At 35.5% G+C, this 23531-nt stretch overlaps 6 protein-coding genes, 2 long non-coding RNA genes and 1 pseudogene across 14 annotated transcripts; 5 read left to right on the top strand and 4 right to left on the bottom strand.

Moving 5' to 3' along the window:
* The first annotated feature begins 1832 nt into the window (after positions 1-1832).
* Positions 1833-6407, top strand: AT1G30820 (CTP synthase family protein). Its single transcript, NM_102819.4, has 22 exons — positions 1833-2152; positions 2447-2607; positions 2686-2765; positions 2861-2947; positions 3040-3090; positions 3173-3290; positions 3375-3431; positions 3539-3603; positions 3698-3781; positions 3893-3943; positions 4026-4088; positions 4170-4216; positions 4308-4377; positions 4456-4518; positions 4610-4699; positions 4793-4831; positions 4912-5139; positions 5229-5314; positions 5408-5456; positions 5538-5618; positions 5706-5799; positions 5883-6407. Exons 2-22 carry the CDS (start codon positions 2490-2492, stop codon positions 6062-6064), a joined length of 1803 nt encoding a protein of 600 aa, NP_174368.1. The 5' UTR covers positions 1833-2152; positions 2447-2489; the 3' UTR covers positions 6065-6407.
* A 180-nt stretch (positions 6408-6587) lies between these two features.
* Positions 6588-8667, top strand: AT1G30814 (uncharacterized protein). 4 transcript variants are annotated; one of them, NM_001332930.1, is made up of 8 exons: positions 6588-6998; positions 7086-7237; positions 7331-7447; positions 7565-7671; positions 7754-8014; positions 8060-8161; positions 8255-8308; positions 8406-8667. In NM_001332930.1, the coding sequence occupies exons 2-8, from the start codon at positions 7090-7092 to the stop codon at positions 8487-8489; spliced, it is 873 nt and encodes a 290-aa protein (NP_001322833.1). In that variant the 5' UTR covers positions 6588-6998; positions 7086-7089; the 3' UTR covers positions 8490-8667. The 4 variants fall into 4 exon arrangements, with proteins under 4 accessions (NP_001322833.1, NP_001031120.1, NP_001117391.1 ...); NM_001036043.2 differs by having other exon boundaries at positions 7754-8161; NM_001123919.1 differs by having other exon boundaries at positions 7754-8308; positions 8406-8652.
* Positions 8668-9022: 355 nt separating this feature from the next.
* JMJ18 (Transcription factor jumonji (jmj) family protein / zinc finger (C5HC2 type) family protein) lies at positions 9023-14550 on the top strand (the record flags this gene model as incomplete). 3 transcript variants are annotated; one of them, NM_001198189.1, is made up of 10 exons in its annotated part: positions 9023-9269; positions 9490-9548; positions 9735-9845; positions 10210-10296; positions 10395-10472; positions 10558-11274; positions 11364-11897; positions 11994-12567; positions 12655-12938; positions 13027-13412. In NM_001198189.1, the coding sequence occupies exons 3-10, from the start codon at positions 9810-9812 to the stop codon at positions 13174-13176; spliced, it is 2460 nt and encodes an 819-aa protein (NP_001185118.1). In that variant the 5' UTR covers positions 9023-9269; positions 9490-9548; positions 9735-9809. The 3 variants fall into 3 exon arrangements, with proteins under 3 accessions (NP_001185118.1, NP_174367.6, NP_001319118.1); NM_102818.7 differs by lacking the exon at positions 9490-9548 and having other exon boundaries at positions 13027-13176; NM_001332929.1 differs by lacking the exon at positions 9023-9269 and having other exon boundaries at positions 9347-9548; positions 13027-14550.
* AT1G30800 (Fasciclin-like arabinogalactan family protein) lies at positions 13216-14392 on the bottom strand. Its single transcript, NM_102817.2, has one exon. It carries the CDS (start codon positions 14318-14320, stop codon positions 13601-13603), a length of 720 nt encoding a protein of 239 aa, NP_174366.1. The 5' UTR covers positions 14321-14392; the 3' UTR covers positions 13216-13600.
* A 368-nt stretch (positions 14551-14918) lies between the features above and the next one.
* AT1G30795 (Glycine-rich protein family) lies at positions 14919-15631 on the bottom strand. The gene has a single exon (NM_102816.2). The coding sequence runs from the start codon at positions 15482-15484 to the stop codon at positions 15155-15157; it is 330 nt and encodes a 109-aa protein (NP_564363.1). The 5' UTR covers positions 15485-15631; the 3' UTR covers positions 14919-15154.
* A 1617-nt stretch (positions 15632-17248) lies between these two features.
* On the bottom strand, positions 17249-18602 carry AT1G30790 (F-box and associated interaction domains-containing protein; the record flags this gene model as incomplete). The annotated part of the gene is made up of 1 exon (NM_102815.2): positions 17249-18602. The coding sequence occupies one exon, from the start codon at positions 18600-18602 to the stop codon at positions 17403-17405; it is 1200 nt and encodes a 399-aa protein (NP_174365.1). The 3' UTR covers positions 17249-17402.
* A 2622-nt stretch (positions 18603-21224) lies between these two features.
* AT1G30784 lies at positions 21225-21779 on the top strand (annotated as a pseudogene). Its single transcript has one exon.
* A 567-nt stretch (positions 21780-22346) lies between these two features.
* AT1G06363 lies at positions 22347-22656 on the bottom strand. Its single transcript, NR_139070.1, has one exon. It is a non-coding gene; the product is annotated as an other RNA (long non-coding RNA).
* AT1G06357 lies at positions 22385-23310 on the top strand. Its single transcript, NR_139069.1, has one exon. It is a non-coding gene; the product is annotated as an other RNA (long non-coding RNA).
* The last annotated feature ends 221 nt before the right edge of the window (positions 23311-23531 follow it).

Here is a 23531-nt window from a genome sequence, read left to right as displayed (position 1 = left end):
ATCTTTGGTTTTCTATACTTAAAAATTATTTTCGAAAATCATCACATTCAATCCAAAATTGAACCAAAAACCGGTTGAACTTCTTTGCTTTGAAAGAAAATTATATTTAACAAATTAATTGTACAAATTTCTATTTCCTAAATTATGTACAATTAAGATACTTGAACATCATCAACAAAAAAGAAAGATAAGATTAGTGATTAGTTAATACCGTTATAGTGGTCCATCTGAGTGGTCAGAGTGCTAAAGACAGGCCAATAACTCATATCCCCAAAACCATTCAAACTTCACATCCAATAGGCGAAACAGAGCTCATACATATTTTAACTATAAAGTTTACTACATGTAATTAAATCTGCGTAATATACATGACTTCTTGAATTAATTGAATACCACGATATTATTTTAAAAAGAAAACAATTATCTTTTAGACATACTGTATCTATACTTTCCTGTAATTCAATCTCACCTTTAAATCAATCAACATTATTCTCATTTATCTAATTATATTATGTATATATTAGCTAACATTTTGTTGTGTACAAAGTATACTAATCGTAAGGATCTTTGTTTAAAGGTAAGTGATACAAAAGTATACGAAATCACAAAACCTTAATCAACCAACATAAAATCATGAGAAGCGAGGAGAATTCATTTTTTTGTGACTCTTTGTCATGGGGAGGTTGCATGAATTAAATTATTATCCCATGCATATTGTTAGATCATGCCTTGATTAACGAAGATTGTCACGCCTTTTTTATATACGCACATATGCATGTGGAGTATTTAAAATAGTTGGCAAACAATCTCCAAGGTCACCAAATCACCGAATTTAGTGATAATTCTTCTCCAACGTAACACTATAATAGACGGTATACTTTTTCTTTGGGTGTTTGTGAACATTGTTATGTCATAAAAAAAAATATTATTTTTTTTATATCTTTGATTAAGTTTTATATTCAAATTGTTGGTTTTCAAATAAATGACAAGTATACTATCAATATTTTTTGAATGTTTTCGTTTCTGTAATATCAAATTTTTAATCAAATTAATATAAAATGATAATGTGCACAAATGTTTTCAAATAAATATCACATTAGTTAAAATTAAAAATACATTATAAAACTTAATTAAACATTAAAAACATTTAATTACAACATTTAAACCAAACAAACATAAAAACCAAATGCAATAAGGTAAATTTAAAATTCAGCAGTTCTAAATTAATTAGTATTTATCAAACTATTAAAAATAACTATTATTAAGTATTAGTATTTAATAATAAAAATTTTGTTTTTGGTGTGAGATTTGGTGTTTATGGTTGGAGATAAAAAAAATCTGAACACCAAAACACCAAATTTGATGTTAAAATTTGGTGTTTTGGTGTCAATGGTTGGAGTTGCTCTTAAACCGATTTTGTTTACTATTGGTTCAAATGTCTTTTGGTTTGAAAAAAAGATCAAGCACCAATAAATTATTACATCAAATATAATTAATTTTTTAAGATGTATCTTTAAACATTAAGTTAAATTTAGCACATTTTTTTTTGTTATAACATCTCAAAAGAATTAGGTTATGATACGAAATAAATCAATATTTTAAAACAAATTAGAAATTGGTATACAATAAATTTGCTAAGTACAATTACTATCATATGATATCACAAATAAAACTAATAAATTATTTAGTAATGATTACATTAGTGATTAAAATAACTTTGTTTACATCTTCATAATGGTTTTATAGAAGGTAAATTAACTATAAAAAATTTGGTCGTATCCGCAAATATACAGAAACAATCCAAATATAGAAAACACAATATTATAAAAATAAAAAATAGGTGGAGGGTTTACATTGGGGTTTTGAGAGAGGCGCTTCTCTGCTGCAAATTGCCTTTACTGTGTTTCTCTCTTCCCCTTTATAAAACCGCTTCCGTCGTCAATGGCGTGAGCCTAAACAAGAAAGAAAAACCATTCTTCTCTCTTTTCGTTTTTTTCATTCTCTCTCTCTCTACTCCATCGTTTTCACACTTTTCTCGCCGCCCTTTATCCTTATCCGATAAACCCACAAATAAAGACAGACTCTTTTGTTCTTTAAACAGAGATTGTAAATCCAGAGCCGCCGGAAAATACAACCGCCGGTTTACTCTCAGGTCTCTCTTTCACTCTCTGTTTCTATCTCTGGTTCATACTCTTGTGTCTTCTGGGTTTGATACAAATGATAATGCAACAGCTTTTGCTCTATTTGAATACTGATTTGAACCAATAAGTTTTTATTTTTTAATCTTTTTGGTCATCCCCTGTTTCTGATTCTGCGATAAAGAGATGTTAAATCTAGAAAAATCCAAATTCTCTCTCTGTTAAGCATTTCTCAAAAGCTTCACGCTTTCTCAGTTTCTGGTTTCTAGATTGTTGTTGACTGATTTTGGTTGGTGATATCTCTGCAGGATTAGTTGATATTATTCGATTTTAAAAATCAGTAGGAAGAAGATGAAGTACGTGCTTGTAACAGGAGGTGTTGTGAGTGGATTAGGGAAAGGAGTAACAGCAAGTAGTATTGGTGTTCTCCTTAAAGCTTGTGGTCTTCGAGTTACTTCTATCAAAATCGGTACTTTACTACTTTTACTTCTATGTTACTCTTCTCTCAAGTGATGTTTATTTGCTTACGAAGCACTCAATCTTTCAGATCCTTATCTGAACACTGATGCTGGAACTATGTCTCCATTTGAACACGGTGAAGTTTTTGTCTTGGACGATGGTGGTGAGGTAAATAAATATGACTTTTTTTTCTTTCGTAACTTTTTGAAAAAACTTACAAGTCTTCAGCTTTTGAGAACTTTTGAGTCTTTTTTGGGAAAAAGGTGGATCTTGATCTTGGAAACTACGAAAGGTTTCTAGATATCAAATTAACAAGAGACAATAACATCACTACTGGGAAAATTTATCAGGTAAGAAGAATTAGATCTCAACTAATTTGGTGGTTTGATTGATGAGTTAGGTTTACTAAATCTTCTTATACACTTCTATGTCTGGGTCACAGCATGTTATTGCTAAAGAGAGGAAAGGAGATTATTTGGGAAAGACTGTTCAGGTACCTTTCTTCAACTTATCTCTTTCTCTGGTGTTGGTTTCTTGTAAGTCTTAAAAAGTGTTTTGGTTGTTATGATTTTTAGGTTGTTCCTCATGTCACTGATGCAATTCAAGATTGGATCGAGAGAGTTGCGGTTATTCCTGTTGATGGAGAAGAGGATCCTGCTGATGTTTGCGTTATTGAATTAGGTGGAACAATAGGTATACAAAAAAAAACTGGATTCTTTTTTTTTGGTCTATTGTTTTTGCTTCTTCTGTGTAAACAGAGATTGTTTGTGTTTGCAGGTGATATTGAATCCGCGCCTTTTATCGAGGCGCTTGGTCAATTCTCTTACCGTGTAGGTAAGTATCTTTTTCCTCATACCATTGAATCCAAAAGAAAAGAAAAGTGGATTTTGTGGATATGATGAAATTAACTACTGCATCTTTTGGTTGGTGGTTGAGTTCAGGCCCAGGGAATTTCTGTCTGGTCCATGTCAGCCTCGTGCCTGTGCTTAATGTTGTTGGTGAACAGGTATAAATCTTTTCCTGAAATGAAGCAGCCATGATGTGACAGCATATGATACTATGTTTACATTATCTTGGTTTGTTTTTGTGTGTTCTTTCAGAAAACTAAGCCGACACAGCATAGTGTCAAGGGGCTACGAGGATTGGGCTTGACGCCGGATATCTTAGCTTGTAGGAGCACAAAGGTTCCTTTGTTTGCTTGCATCTCCATCTTGACTTTAAATCTGTTTCATTCAGAAACGTTTGTATTAGATTCTTGTTCTGATATAAAAGTCTCAACCTTTTGCTTCATGTAGCCACTTGAAGATAATGTGAAAGAAAAACTAGCTCAGTTTTGCCATGTCCCGGTAAGATTCTGCCTTTTGTCTCATGTTGTTATGTTCTTTACTTGAAATCTCTTTAATTACCAGCTTACGGTTCTTGTTTCAGCTTGAGTATATCTTCACTCTCTATGATGTTCCCAACATTTGGCGTATTCCTTTGTTGCTAAAGGTATCTTTTCTCAACTAAAACTATTTGTAGTTATTACATTGGTTTTTATAAATCATTAAGACAACATATTTACTTGTACAGGATCAGAAAGCTCATCTGGCAATCTCAAAAGTGCTCAATCTTGCTAGGTATGTATTGTGTCTTGTTTTGTCTTTTGTTTTCTTGCTTGATTTGCGACTGAAATGGATTGGAACTGATCTTGAATTGTTTATGAAACAGTATTCTTAATGAGCCTTCTCTAGGGGAATGGACTTCCAGAGCTGAATTATGTGACAATTTACATGTGCCGGTGGGTCTCAGCTCTCAGTTACTCTTTAGAAACCGTAACCTGTACATATATTTCTTAACGCATCAAATTATTTTACAGGTGAGAATCGCTGTTGTGGGGAAATATACAGGCCTCTCTGATGCTTATCTCTCTGTCTTAAAGGTAGATATTACTCATTACCTCTCAGTGGATAGTGTCTGGATAACAAAATGATTTCCTTGCCTCGGTTCTCACATTTGGATAACTTGTTTAGGCTCTCTTACATGCTTCTGTGGCTTGTCGCAAAAAGCTCGTAGTTGATTGGGTTCCAGCTTGTGATCTCGAAAAAGAAACTGAGAAAGAGGTACTGTGACTGTCTTTTGATTACACAACTATGTTTTTACTTATTCACAGATCTTAATGCAGAGTCATTTTTTGTTTTGTTTCGTATAAGCAGAATCCAGATGCGTATAAAGCTGCTTGGAAGTTGCTAAAGGTTTGAAACGTTTGCCATTTTACAACTTTAATCATGAGAAGCCTTGTGTTTTAGCTCATCTCTATTGGTATCTTCTTCAGGGTGTAGATGGAATTCTTGTACCTGGAGGTTTTGGTGATAGAGGAGTGGAAGGGAAGATTCTTGCTGCAAAGTATGCACGTGAAAACAAAATCCCGTTCCTCGGTATTTGTCTTGGAATGCAGATTGCTGTCATCGAGTTTGCACGATCAGTTCTAAGCTTGCAAGACGCAAACAGCACAGAATTTAACCCTGAAACCAAACATCCTTGCATCATTTTCATGCCCGAGGTTCTTAGATTCTCTGTTTCTATACTTAAAATGTACTTTCGTTACTGTCTTTCTTGATTTTAATATATTTTCATGCTTGGTGGGTTTAGGGTTCTAAAACTCATATGGGAGGCACTATGCGCTTAGGATCAAGAAAATCCATCTTCAATGTCAAAGACAGCAAATCTGCAAAACTGTAAGAACCATTCATCTTATATTTAACTTCGTTGGTCCTACAGATGAATGCTATAGATTACTTAGCATGATTCTGTCTACCTGGTTCTTATAGATACGAGAACAAAAGCTTTGTAGATGAGAGGCATCGTCACAGATACGAGGTATGGATTTGTATACACATTCATACTAACCAGTGAATATGACAAAAGTGGAGTTCTTATACGCATACACAATTCTCGTAGGTGAATCCGGACATGGTTGAACGCCTTGAGAAGGCCGGTCTTTCTTTCGCTGCGAAAGATGAAACTGGCAAACGCATGGAGGTCTGTTTTAATCTTTAAACCATGCTCTAGTTTAAATCCATTTGCTTCCAATTTAAATCCTTGACTAATCTTGTACTGATATGGCAGATCATTGAACTTCCAAACCATCCTTTCTTTATCGGTGCTCAATTCCACCCCGAGTTCAAATCCAGACCCGGGAAAGCTTCTCCTCTGTTTTTAGGTGTGAAGCCTTTTCTTAAGTTCAGTTATCTGAACTCAACTCAAGTCTTTTAAACAATCTTTTACACACTCTTCTTATTGCAGGGCTCATTGCAGCATCGTGTGGCGAGTTAGACACAGTCCTGAATCCAGCTTCTGCTCATCAACATTCGATTAGTAACGGTCCAACAAACATTTTCATCAATGGAACTTCCAAGAAATCTCCCAATGGCTTGGCTGATGTAAGATATAATAACGGCTACTGCAATGGCCTCTACACTAGATAGCTGCATTTGCTGAATTCTCCCTCTCCATTAGAATTATTGCTTTGTGTTCGATTTAGTTTGGATTTTGGTTTGCTTTCTTCTTAATAATCTTAGGATTTTTCCTCTGTACATATGATCCAAGCTTTTGCTCAGTTTTTTTTAGACTCTTTTAACAGACTTATGATCTGGAAAGACTCTAGAAACGTTTGAAAATGGCGGTTTGATTCCCCTGGTTCGTTTTTTTTTTCCACCAAAAGGGATTTCATATGATCTTATGTACCGTTGGAACATTTTACATCTCTCGATTTGGTCTGAATGTGTAAGAAGCATTTGATAAATAAAACTTTAAACAAGTCTTTATAAATGACTTCTATGATAAAACCGAATGAGTAAATCAAGAGTTACAATAAAATGATGTAACGTATAAGACATTTATTCATAATTTCATATCAAACCAAACAATCAGCGAGAATGTCTATTAATCCTAACCATGAGTGGTAAAGAAATGAATATACACAATGCTTTTGCAATGAAAGCCTTATTCGCTAATGAATCAAAGTACATTGTCTTCCTTCTTTAGAATTAATTCTAATCTTATATGATTGTCGTTCTTGACTACCATCGGTTCGATGAATTTTCCGAATCGCCTAATATCGACAACATCTTCGATGAATTTTCCGAATCGCCTAATATCGACAACATCTTCTCTTGCACCGATTCGTCTATTCATCCTCTTAGGGAAATTATCGAAAATGGATATAAATATATACAACTTAATGTATTTTAAAACCCTTTAAAACAAAAAAATGTTAAATGTATTTAAAAGTAAATCTTATAAATGAAGAGATGAAAAAAAACGTACCTTCGTAACTGTTCGTGGCTACTTAAAAGACCAACAAAGACTCTTTATCTCTTTTCATATCACAACTCTCTTCTCATCTTCTTCCTCAGCAAGGTAAAAAATCCTTTGATCTTCTCTTCAATGTTTCAAGATTATTATTATATCTATCTTTAAATCTTTTTTGTTTGCGTGTTCTCTCAGAGCTATGAAAGACCATGAAAGAGCTATACTGGAAGAAAGAATTAACTATTACCTAGCGAAACGTACCGAAAGAATTGTTTTTGCTGAGCTTGATACTGGAGGAAAAATAATCGAATGTCCAAATTGTCACGTTCAATTTACTCCTACTCTCGGTAAAATATATAAAGAACAAATCTCTTTTGTTATAGATTTTTTTTTATTTTCTCGAACTATTTTTTAACATTTTGATTTGGTTATTACTATAGGAAACTGGATCGCGGATAAGTTTGCATGTAAAAGCTGCAAAGCTAACTTATCTTTTAGAAACAGCACAGCAAAAACAGCGAGATGTCCTTGTTGTACTATCTCACGTCCTGTGCCAAGTATGTGTTCTTGAAAAAAATCAAGAAACTTAAATTTTTTTTTGTTTAGTTCAAAAATTGGATCTATGGTTCTGATTTGTCTAATCTCATCTTTTGTTTCATAAAAATGTTCTTTAGACAATTTTACAATGCTTGTGTGTGGCGGATGTCCAGTGAGCGTCGTTCATCAAAAACGTGATAAAACTGTGAAATGTTCTGAGTGCAAACATATCAATATTCCAACTGTAATGTCTTTGATTTTCTCTTATGATTTAAATACTGTTTGTAAATTTCTTCAAATAACTATAATGTTTGTTTTTGGTTTAGTTTGGAAGAACTTATGGGGTTCGTCCAGAGAACCAAGCTCGTCCTCCGCAAGTTTACCGGATTGTTCCTCCTCAAGGTAACGGGGTAGCTCCTCCTCAAGATAACCAAGATGGTCCGCGAAGTTACCAAGTTGTTCCTATTCCTCAAGTTAACAAGGATCTTCCTCAAACTTACCACCTTGTTCCTTGTCGTAACGGAGTTCCTCAAGTTAACCAAGATCCTTCGACATTTTACCAAGTTGTTCCTCGTCAAGTTAACGAGGTTCCTCCGCAAGTTAACCGAGTTGTTCCTCGTCCAGCTAACGAGGTTCCTCCGCAAGTTAACCGGATTGTTCCTCCTCGAGTTTACCAGCGGAGGAACCGTGCAGCAACTGCTGAAACTGAATCAACTGCGAGTTCTTCTTTCAATGTGAGTAAATGTTAAATCTTATCTCTCTCTTTCTCTTAAAATGTACTAGCTACTTTCTTTATAATAATAAAGTGCTTTTACCCCTTTTTGCAGCAAAAGCCTGAGATCATTGTAGTTGAATACCCTGATGATTCTGTAGCTGAAACTGTAAGATTATATACAATTCTTTTGCCTTTTGAGGTGCTTGTAATTGATTCTTGAAACGTTTTTTGAAACATTGTGCTTTTTGGTTGTGTTTTGTTAGGTGAGAATGGTTGCAACAAAGAGAGTAGTAGAAGTAGAACAAGACAAGACAGAAGAAGCAGGAAACAAGAAGATTCGTCTCTAATCGATTGAAAGTACAACACAAGACTTGATTAAAAGTACCACAAATTTGCATCTTTCTTTTGTTTTACACATTTTGTTTCTTTTAGTTTTCCTCAGTTGATCAAACTCTCATGTGGAGATGTTTTTGTCGTGATTTATTTTATTTCTAATAAGATTCAAGAACCTTATTTTTATTCTACAATTTGACTTCTCTGTACTTTCTGATCTATCTCAAAAGTATAGCTACAAAAAATAATAAATACTAAATTACGGGGACGAAATAATGAAACTTTCATCTCCATTTCCTTTAAAACGACGCGTTTTGGATAAAAAAACGAAACGGTCAAACTCTTTACTTTTCCGACGCGGAGAGAAACCTAAAACCAAAGACGACGTTCGACGAACGATCACGGAAGAACAACAAATGGCATAGAACCGTAAAATAAACAGAAAGCTGAGGGTAATTCAGTATTTTCCGCATAAATATTAGATCATCGTACGGTACGGTGTGGTGATCAAACGCTGATCCGTTAAAAACTCTTGAGAGTGCGTTTTCTTTGGCGGGTGTTCTCTAACTTCCTCGTTTCTCCAGATTCTTTACTTCAAATCACTCTCTTGTCTTTTCTCTGTCTCAATCTCTTATTTTTAAATATTCACATACTTCAATTTTCATGGTTTTTATTTTTTTTATCTAAAATTATATAATATTTGATAGAAAAAAAAAGAAGATTCGTATAACATCATCAGAGATAATCTCAAATACACTTCTTCTTCTTCTCGAAATCTCAGCCGTTCGTTTGTGGTAATCTCCTTCTCGACTTTTCCTTTTTTTTTTTAAACCTCTTTTGTAATTTTGTAGTAAATAATATTTTTAAGTTCCTTATCGTGGTTAAGTTCGGTTTGTTTTGTTTTATAATGTGTTCCTTCTTATTCGTCGTTACTACTAGGTCAATTAAATCTCTTTCTTAAATTTTCCCAGATTTGGGTATTTCTAACTTTAACTGCGAATTCAATTCTTATAGCATTAATTGGGCCAAAACAAAAGAACCAAAAAACTTTCAAGCTTTTTCTCCTTTGATAGGTAAAAAAAGATTGATTTTCATGAATTTAAATATCTGTGATTTTTGATGTTCTTGTTATTGTTCCTCTGTTTGTGAATTCAATTAGGGTTAGGAACTTTTTTTTTTTTTAACTTCTCTTTATTTTGATATATCGATATTTGTTTTTGTTGATAACATCGTTTTCTTATCTTTTTTTTTTTTCTCAGTTTCATTGGCTCTCAATCGAAGAAAACTTTTAGCTTACAAAATCTGCTTTGAGTAGTATTGATTTTTCAATTCATATGGAAAATCCTCCATTAGAATCTGAGATCAAAGAGGTGAGTTTTTCGATGTTTAATTCGTGTCTCAATCGATTAATTACTGTTTTTCTTGTTTGTTTATGGTTAATTACTGAAGATTATGTAACCTTGAATCAAAAACAGTATTGATGTTTGGTTTTTATTCATCATAGATTTGTATAGAGTCTTTTGTTTTCCGGATCTCGTTTGTTTACTTGATTTGGCAAATTACCTAATCACTGATCATAGATCCTCTTCGTCTTTGAATTATAGACTAGTTTTGTTGTTTATGCTTGATCTTTGTAACGCTGATTATAGTTTCTAGGTCTGTTTAATCAAACACATATTCATATATTTGTTGTTCTTCTCTAAAAATAAATTTATGTGTGTTTTTAATATACAGGATATGTCTTTGAAGAATCATCCTCCAGACAAGGATAAGGACAAAGACACTATCATGGAACAACCTAGTAGTCCACGTCATCGGAAGGTAATATGATGTAATCTGATGCAGAATCCAAAAACTTATATAAATCTTGAAACAAGTTTTGTTCTTACATAATGTTTTTTTTTTTGTATATGTTAAAGGTTGTTGCTAGATGGTTACCTGATGAAGCACAGAGGCCAATTATCAATGACGCTCCCGTATTCACTCCATCACTAGAGGTACTAATTGCTTTGTTGTTTCCATGATCTTTTGTTGATGTTTTTGAGTTCTTGTTCGTTAATTTCCCTCTTTATTGGTTATCAGGAGTTTGTAGATCCACTTGCGTATATCGAGAAGATACGTCCACTAGCAGAGCCGTATGGTATCTGTCGAATCATCCCACCATCGACATGGAAGCCTCCTTGCCGGCTTAAGGAGAAGAGTATATGGGAGCAGACAAAGTTTCCTACTCGGATTCAAACCGTAGACCTGCTTCAGAACCGTGAGCCGATGAAGAAGAAACCGAAGAGTAGAAAGCGGAAACGGAGAAGAAACTCGAGAATGGGTTCGTCTAAGAGACGATCTGGTTCTTCTCCCGCTGAATCGACTTCATCACCCGAGGCTGAGGAGAAGTTTGGTTTCAATTCTGGTTCAGACTTCACTCTTGATGAGTTTGAGAAATATGCTCTGCATTTTAAAGACTCGTACTTTGAAAAGAAAGACTCTGGTGGAGATATAGTAAAATGGACACCGTCTGTGGATGATATAGAAGGGGAATACTGGCGGATAGTTGAGCAACCAACAGATGAAGTGGAGGTTTACTATGGAGCTGACTTGGAGAATGGGGTGCTTGGAAGCGGGTTTTATAAAAGAGCCGAGAAGTTTACCGGTAGCGATATGGAGCAGTACACATTATCTGGCTGGAACTTGAATAACTTACCACGGCTTCCTGGCTCTGTACTCTCTTTTGAAGATTGTGACATATCCGGAGTTCTAGTTCCATGGCTATATGTGGGAATGTGTTTTTCATCATTTTGTTGGGTAAGTACACTTTCACTCTTTGATTTTATTATAAACATTTTTTCTCTAATGTTTGGATGTTTGATGTGATATTTCTTTGTCTTGAACAGCATGTGGAGGACCATCATTTATATTCACTTAACTATCATCACTTTGGGGAGCCAAAAGTATGGTATGGTGTTCCAGGAAGCAATGCAACCGCTCTCGAGAAGGCGATGAGGAAACATTTACCTGACTTGTTCGAAGAACAGCCTGATCTACTACATGGCCTGGTTACTCAGTTTTCTCCTTCAATACTGAAAGATGAGGGAGTCCAGGCTTACCGGGTCGTGCAGAATTCAGGGGAGTATGTATTGACATTCCCGAGGGCGTATCATGCTGGATTCAACTGCGGTTTCAACTGCGCAGAAGCGGTTAATGTGGCTCCGGTTGATTGGTTGGCTCATGGACAGAACGCTGTGGAACTATATAGTAAAGAGACAAGGAAGACTTCTCTGTCTCACGACAAGCTTCTTCTTGGAGCAGCTTATGAAGCGGTGAAGGCTCTTTGGGAACTCTCAGCTTCTGAGGGAAAGGAAAATACAACAAATTTGAGATGGAAGAGTTTCTGTGGGAAGAACGGGACACTTACCAACGCGATACAAGTAACGAAAAACAGATACTACTTGAGTCATGATACTGAATATAGTTTTCACTTTCTAATGCTTACTTTGGTTCATTTGTTTTGAAAATATTGACAGGCTCGGTTACAAATGGAAGAGGGGAGAATTACAGCTCTTGGTAGGGATTCTTCAAGCTTGAAGAAGATGGAGAAGGACTTTGATTCAAACTGTGAAAGGGAATGTTTCTCATGCTTTTATGATTTGCATCTCTCGGCTTCTGGCTGCAAGTGCTCTCCCGAAGAATACGCGTGCCTTAAACATGCAGATGATCTTTGTTCATGTGATGTGAAAGATGGATTTATTCTTCTCCGGTACACAATGGATGAGTTAAGCTCGTTGGTCAGAGCATTGGAAGGGGAATCAGATGATTTAAAGATATGGGCTTCCAAGGTTTTAGGCATTGAACATAGTGATGAAGATCAGACAAAGACTAGTTCAGTTATCAGTGAGGAGAAGAAGTTAAAGGAAGGTTCTTTTGATCTGAACATTGACTTAGAGATGGATTATCAAGAAGACGTTAAAGAAGAAGCCAGCACTAGTGGCGGCGAGTTAACCGCCTCAGAGAACCTTGGTGTATCGGTCGAGCCTATAAACCTCGGGTTCTTGATTTTTGGAAAGCTTTGGTGCAATAAGTATGCTATATTCCCAAAAGGTACTATCTTTGAAATGCTCTTTTGTTAATGTTACTTGATCAAATTTGCTGAAATGGTTGTTGATGTTTGTTTTACAACTTTAACAGGATTCAGGAGTCGTGTCAAGTTCTACAATGTTCTTGATCCAACAAGAATGAGCAATTACATCTCTGAGGTTTTGGATGCAGGACTCATGGGTCCATTGTTCAGGGTTACTCTGGAAGAATCTCCAGACGAGAGCTTCTTCAATGTCTCTGCACAACAATGCTGGGAAATGGTGATGCGGAGAGTTAAAGATACATCAACAAGTCTTGGTCTTCCTATTTTACCACAGTTTGAGAGTATCAACGGGCTTCAAATGTTTGGTTTCCTCTCACCCTCTATAGTTCAGGTAAGAAATCTAAATCCAAGCCTTGTTCTTCTTCATTAAAAAGCTATTCATGATGTTAACTCTTACACAACTTAACGCTTCTCTACAGGCCATTGAAGCTCTTGACCCAAACCATCGACTAGTTGAGTACTGGAACCACAAGAACCAAACTTCATCAGACTCAAAAGATCACTTCATATCATCAAACTGTTCCGCAAGTTTAACCAAAGGAAAACTTTTCGGAGTAGATTTGATGTAAACAAAAAAGACTGTACCAACTCCGAGACCAACAACAACAACAGAAACAACAATGACATATCTTTTAGATAGATAGAGAGAAGAAATTTCTTTCTGATTTTTTTTTTTTGTTTTGGGGGCATTTATTATTCATAATCTTTTGTTCTTATTTATCATAGCAAGAACAAATAACCTAACCTTAGCGTTAGTGAAGTGTAAACTAGAAAAGAAAAGTCATAATAATAGAAATTCTTCTTTCAAAAATCAAGAAAATTTGCTATTGCTTAATGTGAAAAACTTTACATTATGTAACAGAGTTTCACAAAATCTTGAAAAAAATTAGACTTTGAGTCTAAAAAATCTTGTAAAGACAAAAAAGAGATATTTCACGCCGTTAGTGGAATCTTGACGGTTACTTCGCCGGAAAAAGTCGCCGGAATGTTGAGTCAGAACAGAGCCAGAGTCGCCAATGGAAGCAAGAACGAGCCAGTTGAGAAATGTACTGTGGATGCAGAAGCAGAGGTTTGATTGGTGTCACTGTTGGATCCATCGGGATGACGACGGCGACTAGAAGGCTGAAAAGGCCAAGGACGGAGACTATCAGCTAAAGTAGTATCACCGGTACCAAAATCGCCGTAACGTGAGAAATCAAGAGACGAAGCAACGCCGTGAATAGCAATTGAAGAAGAGAGGAAAAGATCCGGTTCAGAGACAAGAACGCCGTCGAGTGCGTAACCGGGAACAGAGTTGTTAGTGACGACGATTGTGTTTCCGGGGAGAAGAGTCGGAAGACGAGAGAGTGGTTTGAAGAGACGAAGATCTGTGAAGGAGAGTCGTTGAGGTACGATGTGGTAAGCGACGGAGAGACGACGGGGATTAGCGTTGTTGTTGCCAGTGGTGGAGGAAGAGGAGGAGGAGATATCAGCGGAGTCGAAATCGCTTGGGATGAAGATAGTGGCGGAGAGAGGGATACCGAATTGGTCATCGACGGCGGAGAGAAAATCTGCGGCCCAGTCACGGAAATCTCCGGCTCCGATCATTGCTTCGATGATTCTGTCGGCGTGTTGGTGATCTTGGGACGTGAGATACGCTGGAGAAGCGGCGGAAGTGAGGAATGTGACGGTGGTGATGAGGAAGAGGAGAAAGAGATGGCTTGAGGTGGCCATCGGAGATTCAAATCGGCGGCGAAGTTGTAACAGAATGAGAGAGAATCTTTTTGAGTTCGTTAGGATTCTTCAACAATGAAGAAGAACTCTGTTCTTCTTTCTTTATTTATATACCTCTTTAGTTAAATTATTAAGAGGATGGATTAGTTAAACCGGTTTTCCGGTTTGGTTAAGTGATAAAACCGAGACTTTGTGTTGAAAAGGAGACTCCTTGAAGGCCAGAAGAGAGCAAAAAAAAAAAAAAAAGGAACCACCTTTGAATTTTTGCAATTCTCTCTGATTTCTCCACCACCAAAGTGATTATATAGTTATGAATATTGAACACAATTGCTTACATGCCGTATACAATGCATTATCTGCTGCTACTGTCAAAACAGCTCTACTCGTTATGAATATTGAACACAACCCCAGCCTTGTTCGTGCCCGGGGGAGTCATATTTGTACCCGACCCCAAAGAGAAAGGAAGCTCAAATGTTAGGTTGGGCCAATCATGTGTCTTCACATCCTCTAATATCCATAAATCAAAACTTTGGAAAATCATGTTTTGTTTGTTATTCTCCTTAACATTGTTGGACATAAATTAAAAACTCATTTGAATCAAAACGTAAGATATCTCTTTTCGAAACAATGGAAAACTAATAGATATCTAACATAGTATTTATTCAATTTATTAATTACTACACCAGTGATCTTTATTACAGTTTCATACCATGATATTACCATCAATTATTTATAGATGATCAACGGTGATATATAGAGATAGATAATACATTAAAGTAGATAGTTTAATATTTCATTACAGTTTTAGACTTGATGCCGTCAACGTATATACGATTACGGCGGCGTAGGCTTTCGGGACTGAAAGGGAGGAAACTTGAAACCTGGGAGACACGGTAGAAATGTTGGAGGTGGTGAAGGTAACGGTGGTTGTGGGATATTCCCTCCGAACGGTGCAGCGGCAAACTGTAACGGTGGGAAAAAGGGTCGTAAAAACGGTGGTAACGGCGTAGGAACAATGTATTTCTCGCTAGTAGTGGTAACTCCAATTACCGCCGGATTCTTTCCATTCAGATGGCGTGATGCGGTGGTTTCTGGTATGAGACGAAAGATCAAGATTAGGGTTAGTGCTAAAGTGGTGAAGTAAGAGTGGGTTGAAGAAGCCATGGTTCATGTGTTGTAGGATCAAGCGTGGTAAGTGTGTTTGTTTATAGCACCATATGCCATAAGAGAATGAAATTATTCATTGTAGTTTGTAGATATATATTTGTATAAACACATCATTCTCCATTGAAATGTTTGTTTATTCATTACACATCATAACTTTTCGCTTTGTCTTTCGGAATATATAACATGACGAGTTCACCTTATTTAGGAAATGTAATAAATATCATTTTATAAATAACTTTATTATAATCTCAAAATGTTTTTTCTTTCTTATGGGATGGTGCGAGCTGCCAAGACTTGGCATAGATATACCCTAATGATAATTAGCTGGCAAGAGTGGAATACAACTTAATGTTACATTAACATATCAAATATTTGATAAAAACGTTCTTCTGTGGAGCTATGTAAATTATAATAACAATAATTAAAAGATAAAATATATGATTTTTTTTAAAGTAAACCATTTGAGAAATATTAATTGTTGTTGTTTTACGTAACATCAAATGCAGAAAAAATAAGGATAACTACAACGCATGTGCATGGGTGCATGTTAGCTGTTGCATTTCACAACAAAAAGGATATAAACAACAAAATTCATAATCAGTGAAACCTAATCAGTAATATTAAAACCCGATCTTCCTTTAATAAAGGATTTAGTACTGCAAGAAAATATATAGTTTAGTTATAAATAGAGGTAGATATGTATGTGTAAACCTATGGATACATTGACATTAACTTGCAAATTTTTAACTTTTGCAATAGGAACAAGCTAATTTGATTTTTCTTTGTTTTTATTTTTTTGTTAATTGGTTTAACAAAATAAAGAATAGCCCAATTAGCCAAGCACTAATGAGACGAATCTAGAGCCAAGGGTTGGCCCTACATAGCCAAACGACTCCACACACTACCTAGTTGATGATGACTGATGAGTCTTCTGTTCACAGTGAAAATCCAGTGACATGCGAAGCATTGAAGTATATGTAATCAATCACTTTGCGAACGAAAAGTAGTATTCCTATATACTTTTGAAAATTTAGAAAAGAAAATAAAAACAGAGCAACACTAACGATTCCCATAGGTCAGCAAATGCAAATCATCATGATGTTAAAAAGCGCTTAAATATTGATTGCAAAAAAAACACCCACAAATTTGTCAAGCTCTTACATAGTTACATTAAGATCCTTCAAGTAATACATAGAACACACGTTAAAAAGAGGCAATGTGTTCGGGTGAGATAGATACGTAACAACCGTTTACGAATCCATAACGGCTCCTAAATTCTTCATTATTTCCAATTCCTAGGAGCCTAACTCTTCTGATGTCTTCGCGTGACAGAGTTTTTGGGGCAAAAATGATTTCACCAGCCTTGTTGGTGCCCGGGGAAGTCACATTTGTACCCAAACGCAAAGAGAAGGGAAGCTCAAATGTTTGCTTGGACCAATCATGTGTCTTCACATCCTCTAGCATCCACAAATCAAAACTTTGAAAACCAGCATAAGGGTGTCTTACAATGAAAGCTACCTTCCCTTTGTATTCTATCTAAATTGATTCATCTTCCCAGCAAATAACATCCTTAGGCGCTTTGAGGTGCAAGGTTATATTAAAAGGACAATCACTCAGCTGTGTCCATACGTTGGGGAAAAATGTTTTGGTTGCAAATAAAAATGTAAAAAATTTCCAATCAATTTAACGATTAAAAGAAAGAATCAGAGCAAAGAGAAGAGAAAACATTTCATAAATTTTGAGCAAGGATTCTACATCCAACTTAAATATGAATCACTGGTGTTTTAGACAACACATCATTTCTTTTGTTCAAGATCCCATAGTATCAAACCAATTTGTTTGGTACCTAGAAATCAACACATACATGTGAGTAAACAAAAGAAGCAAACATGACATATCCTTGAATAAAGAAACATTACAGAAACCTTATAGTTTCAACATGTTCCGGTGAGATAAAGACGTTACATTGACCACTTCCAATTCCATAGCACCGCCTAAAATTTTCATCATCTGCAATTCCTTCAAGCCTAACTCTTCTAATCTTCTTTGTTTCTACATGGTAATAGAAAATGTAGAAGGATCGAAGATGATAGCCTGACAAGCATGTTGGTGCTAGAATGATCTCACCAAACTTGTTAATACCTGGAAAAGACATGTTAAAGTTCTCAACAGAATCCCACACAGAGAGAGGAATCTCACATGTTTGCTTTGACCATTCTTGTTTCTCGATATCTTCTAACACCCACAAATCAAAAGTATCGAAACGAGAATAACGGTTTCTTACAATGGAAGCTAACTTCCCTTTATATTCCATCAAAATTGAATCATTGCACCATCTTACGACATCCTTAGGTGTTTTGATAAAAGTTATCTTCTCGGATCTAACATCAAAACAAACGATCACTGCATTCATACTTTGTCTTGGAGTCCAAGCACCATAATACACAACCCCGTTGATGCATACTCTCATAGTCACAGGGGAATAAGGTGGAATGTTGTTGTTTCCTTGGATTTGCCTCCATGAGTAATTTTTCTTGTCGCCTTTTAGAGTCAACACCAAGTGCTCTACAGTACTATCTTTATTAGGTATGCAAGAAGAAATAAGAGCCAAAGCTTTGAATTGATCATCCACCGGATCATACCCTATACATGTGCTTCTCATATCTGGAGCACGACCTGAGGGTAAGATTGGTAAGACAATGACTTGTCTAGTGCTAGGGTTACATATCGTGAATCTTGTGTAAAGTGAACAGGCTATAAAACCATTGACGGAAATACACCGTGACGCAAGGTTATTAGAAACAGTTAGAGAAGGTATTGTCGTATCGAGATTGGTTATCACTGAAGAAGAAGATTCATGTCCCTCGTGTGAGGACGAGAAGATGAACAAACGCTTCTCCTTATCACTGGGAAATGAACCGTTGCTGAAAGCGACTATAAACCGTGGTCGTGTTGAGGAAATGGAGTAGAAGGAATCGATGAAGCTTTGGTTATGGATAATGGACGACCATAACTTGGAAACGCATTTGAACTTCATAAGAGATTTGGCTGGTAATCTGGTGAGAATCTCCACCGTTAGATCAAAGGGGATATGATCTATCTCCTGACGTTTCATGATGACGGCTGACCTAAATTCTTTGAAAAGTAGTAGGGGTGAACCCTTATATTCGTCTCGTTTATTTTAACCAATTAAAATTTGGCACTTAAAAATAATAATAAAAATTTAATTTAATTATAAAATCTAATTTACTACTAAAACGAAATTATGGTTTATTAGAAAACGAGGTTAAATATCGGTTTGGGTTTAGAAAGTACGATTAGAGTTTAAATTTTATAATTAAACGGATTAAATATTGGTTTAGGTTTATAAACATATTTAGATTTTGTAATTAAATGAGGTTAAATGTCGGTTTGGGTTTACAAGATATGATTAGAGTTTAGTTTTTTTTTACGATTAAATGAGTTTAAATGGCGGTTTGAATTTACAAAGGAGAATTAGGGTTTAGATTTTGTAATTAAACGAGATTATATATCGGTTTGGATTTATAATTATAGCTTTAATTTATTATGTAATTAAGTAGGATTTGACATGACATGTTTTTATTGGTTAATGCAAAAGGAGGTGAATATAAGGGCTCACCCCTAGAGGTGAACCCAAATTTTCGTTCAAATTCTTTTACTTGTTTTGTTTTGTAATTGTAAAAGATGAGATCAGAGAGATAAAGACACAAACATAAGTACGTGCTCTGTTTGACTTAAAAGAAATCTTCGCTCAAAAAGCTTTACTTGGTCGAAGCTCAAATCGGGTGGAAAGCTCAAATCGGGTGGGAAGCCCATATAGTCATATTTGTGTCTTTTTATCTTCTCACATCAGTGTTGCAAATTTACTCGGTATAAGGTTGCAGAACTCAAATCCATGGACTTAGGATCAAGGATATACCTATGAAAACTTGTAAAAGCCTTTTCATTTATAGGAGAGACCTATTACAGTAAAATCTCTATAAATTAATATTCAATAAATTAATAATCTTTATAAATTAATAAAAAAAATTGGTACAAAATTGGAACTAATGTAAAAAAATGATAAATCAATAAATACTATGTAAACATTAAGGTCTCATTAATATCATAAAATAATAATTATATATACATATATATATATATATCAACTATAAATGTGTTATATGTGAGAAACTTTAATAAAATATAATTTTAGTATTTTTCTTTTGTTTAAATTTGTATTCGTTCTTGCTTGAATTTAAAACTAATATGTATACCATATCAAAAAAATTGTTGTTATTTTCTAGACATGATAATTGTTTTTGAACTTGTAATTGGTTCTAATAATATATTGTCTTAGATTTTAACCCGCGGTACACCGCGAGAATAATTTATTTTTTAAAGTTAGTATACATAAAAGTTTGCAAATTATATCTATCTATAAAATATTTTTATTTTATAGTTTACAATTATTATTAAGTAACGTCCCGCCAACCCGCTCCGTAAAAAAACCATTTATATTATTAATGTTGATCTTATTTATGATATGTTTATGAATTATTGTCTAAATATTTTGTAATTTTGTAGTAATTAAATGCTATCAAATATCTCTGCGGTTTGATGATTATAATCGAATTATTATAGTCATGGAGAAAAGCAATATCAAAAATGATAATTTTGTAGTAATTAAATGATATTAAATATTTTGAAAGTTTTATTTTAGTAATTAATCGTGTAGTTAATGTGGAGAGATTTAGGGAAGATTGTTAAATGTCAAATATTTAATTCGAAGATTTTTTTTCTAATTATCAAAAACAAACATTAAAATCTAGTGGCAGTCGTCTGAGAAAAGCTATAAGAAAATGAGAAAAAAAAACCGTGAACTCTCCCAAGCACGAAAATCGAAGACATCCTCATGAATCTATTTTCCGACGCTGGTGGAGCTTTTGCTCGCCGGCGTCGGGATGTACCTAAGCTCCTCCAATTCTCTTGTCTCAGTTCCGCATCTCGCAAACTCTTTGTCCCCTTTTGTCACTCTCCCGACCACCACAGCGCTTCCTTTTTGCTTTCGGTTTTGGTGGTCAGAGATCCACTTTTCAGGCTGCCCAGAACCTCTTCTCCCATTTGGTCCTCTAATCTGCTGGATACTCTTGATGAAACCTATCCCGTTGTGCTATTGACGAGATGCTTGAAAGCTAAATCTGCAAAAATGGTTGATCTCGAGCTTAACCTGTCACCTGCGCCTAGATCCATGAAGCCTAGCTGCTCCGCTACCCTCATCGACCAACGTTCTCATTGGGTTTTAGAATCGTTGGTCCCAGTGACGAAGTTGTCGACGAATGGATCAACCCTAATCCATCAAACCAATTGGTACCGCTGTCTCTCGCCTTTATCTCCTCCAGTGCCACATCCCTCGGCGGTAACTCTTTCAACTCCGATCTTCTGCTCGCCGTCGTCTAGCCGCCACACTCAAAGTCTCATCGCCCATGCCAAAAGAAAACTAGGGTTTTCGGTTTTGGGCCTATTCCAGTTCGGCCCATCAAGTTCCTTGTCTTGGCAAATTCATTTATTTGGGCCTTTAAGGTGTTTGAAGCCCAACTCCAATAGGTGTGATCCTAATCAATTTCTGCAAAAATCTAGGTTTAATCGAAAATCTTATTTGTCCATTATTAGCCAACGTTGGTGTCGATATTTGAAACCAGTTTTTCATGGACAACAATTGGAACATATTCGGTCAATGTTGCTTTGTTGGTACAATTATATCTCGAGAACCCTGCCTTTCGAAGCACCTAGAGAGATTTTTCATAAAACCAAAAGAGTGAAGAAGAACGGCACTATGATCCCGTCTCCACAGAGCGGTGATTACCGTAGCTTTTTCAACTCTTCATCCCCGCTTCCTTTGATTATCGAGCTCGTTCATGTGCAAATCATCAAGTTCAAGGATAGTTCTCAAATTTTTAAAAGCTTGAAGAAGAACGGCATTATAACCGCATTTCCATGGAAAAGTGGTTACCGTAGTATTCTCAATCTTTTTTATCCAGCAGCCTCCTCTTTGGAATTTGTTTCTAAAAGCTCGTATGCATTGTTTGCTCGAGCCGTCTATGACCACCCGTTGGTCGAGGATTTCGCGAAGCTCGTCTTCTTGGTCGAATCCGCTATAGTTTCAACAAATTTTTCAACCATTGCAAACTTTTTAAAAGTGAACATCCCTTTGGAAAACTCATGGAACTTGTATCTTTCTTTCTGTTGTATTATCGTAGCTTGTATCAACTTTCCTCTCTTGAGGCCTTAATGAATGAAAGTTGTGTTTTGACAAAAAAAAAATCTAGTGGCAGTCATCGTAAATAAGTCCCAACTACATGATTTATTTCACAAAATGGCTGCAAAAATGTATATGTAGATATAACGAAAGAAATCTTATATTTTCATAGAAAATTAAAAAAGTTATAAAATTAGAGAAAACTCTCTCTAAATTAATAATTTAATAAATTAATACATCTATAAATTAATAGAATGTGGCCCAACATTATTAATTTATAGAGGTTTTATACTTGAAAAAAAAAAAGAAAAAACTCGCTAATGCATGCAATCCCATAATATTACACATTGATCTTGACATTCTACAGATTAATGCTTCAGTTTCTTTAATTGTTGTGTGAAGACCATATATGCACTAGAAATTATGTACAAACAGAATTTTGAAAAAACAAATTAGTTTAAGAGAATCTTGAAAGACTAAAACATGAGTTTCAGGTACCAAAAAAAGAAGAGATATACTCTAAAACAGATTGAAGATCTGCCGGAATGTATAACAGTCAGAGATAACAAGCATGTGAGAAATTTGTAAAGCTCGGGAGAATCTATAAAGGAAAACTGAGGCCAAGATGGAAACCAACAAGATCACGGTGCATCTATCTCCATGTCGTTTGTTGACAATAGGTGTTGGAAGTCATTCATAATTGCTTCTAAAGTATTTCTACATCTTCATCTGGATTCACCTTTACTTCCGGTTCATTCATAGCTGCATCAATGCCCATAAGTGGCTGGAGCTTCACCAAAGGTACGCATAAGTGGTTGAGTTCATCGAAAGCTTGAGTTAGCGTGACATCATCTTCAGCCTTATAGATCATGTGACTAACAGCCAGCAGAAACTGGGGAGAAGGAAGGCGATGTTCGTATTGGTGCCATCCACAATGCCTATTTTGCTTGTCTCTGAATATAAATTTTTGTTTTTCCCCGATGATATGACCTTCCTCTTTAATCTCAATCTTCTTGTCATGCATTCACCTCCCCTTTTCTTGTTCCTTATGCCCATAGTTCGCTTCATCATGTTGGATGGTCCTTTGTGTTTTCTGGTTACAAAGTGTACCAATATTCTCCTTTGTGAAAGTAGTCTCTCGATTGGTGGATGAGCAAATCAGGATGATCATACACGTATAGGTGTTTCATGAGACAGTCACCTCCCGCAGTTCCGGACTTTGTCTCCCGCCATGCTCCCACGGCCCGCTTCCAAAGAGGAATAAGAGCTAAACGGAACTGAGAGGAGAACCGAATGAATGCAAGTGGTCCGGGTGCTCAACTTTACTTTTAGTAGATCGTGAGAACTAGAAGATTCCACCTTTGGAAAGCGCCTACACCTAATGGCTTAACCTTATGACCTCTTCGTCAGTGGGAGAAACTCGAAACCATTTTGGTATAACTTGGCCGTTCATACCTGAAAAGCAAATTATAGTACATAAAAATCAATGTAAAAACATGACATTGTAGAGTCAAAATAAAAGTCGAGGAAACAGAAGCAAGTATTCAAGACACATAAGAGCCCTAACCATATTTTCACTTGTGATCAATCCGTAAAGACTATTTAAAAATAAATAAGCACTCAAAACAAGTACATGTTCTGAGTATCATTCAACAACTCCTTATCAGTTTTGATTCATTTCAATATGAAAAATAATTCACTGGATTCCATCAACTAGAATATAACAAAAAAAGTACGAATAAAACAACATTTAGGTACTAAAACTTTTTTTTCAAATTTATATTA

Source organism: Arabidopsis thaliana (assembly GCF_000001735.4).
Source record: "Arabidopsis thaliana chromosome 1 sequence".
In the NCBI taxonomy this organism is placed as follows: Eukaryota; Viridiplantae; Streptophyta; class Magnoliopsida; order Brassicales; family Brassicaceae; genus Arabidopsis; species Arabidopsis thaliana.
Note: the sequence above shows the minus strand (reverse complement) of the source record. Positions and strands in the feature narration are given on the sequence as shown.

What these genes read in the sequence shown, in the direction of transcription:
- AT1G30820 (NM_102819.4), top strand. Translation starts at nt 2,490, where the DNA reads ATGAAGTACGTGCTTGTAACAGGAGGTGTTGTGAGTGGATTAGGGAAA. An exon ending in CTACTGGGAAAATTTATCAG is followed by an intron (nt 2,948 to 3,039) that starts GTAAGAAGAATT and finishes TCTGGGTCACAG; the next exon opens with CATGTTATTGCTAAAGAGAG. An exon ending in AAACTGGCAAACGCATGGAG is followed by an intron (nt 5,619 to 5,705) that starts GTCTGTTTTAAT and finishes CTGATATGGCAG; the next exon opens with ATCATTGAACTTCCAAACCA.
- AT1G30814 (NM_001036043.2), top strand. Translation starts at nt 7,090, where the DNA reads ATGAAAGACCATGAAAGAGCTATACTGGAAGAAAGAATTAACTATTAC. An exon ending in TCAATTTACTCCTACTCTCG is followed by an intron (nt 7,238 to 7,330) that starts GTAAAATATATA and finishes TTATTACTATAG; the next exon opens with GAAACTGGATCGCGGATAAG. An exon ending in AACATATCAATATTCCAACT is followed by an intron (nt 7,672 to 7,753) that starts GTAATGTCTTTG and finishes TTTTTGGTTTAG; the next exon opens with TTTGGAAGAACTTATGGGGT.
- AT1G30800 (NM_102817.2), bottom strand. Translation starts at nt 14,320, where the DNA reads ATGGCCACCTCAAGCCATCTCTTTCTCCTCTTCCTCATCACCACCGTC.
- AT1G30795 (NM_102816.2), bottom strand. Translation starts at nt 15,484, where the DNA reads ATGGCTTCTTCAACCCACTCTTACTTCACCACTTTAGCACTAACCCTA.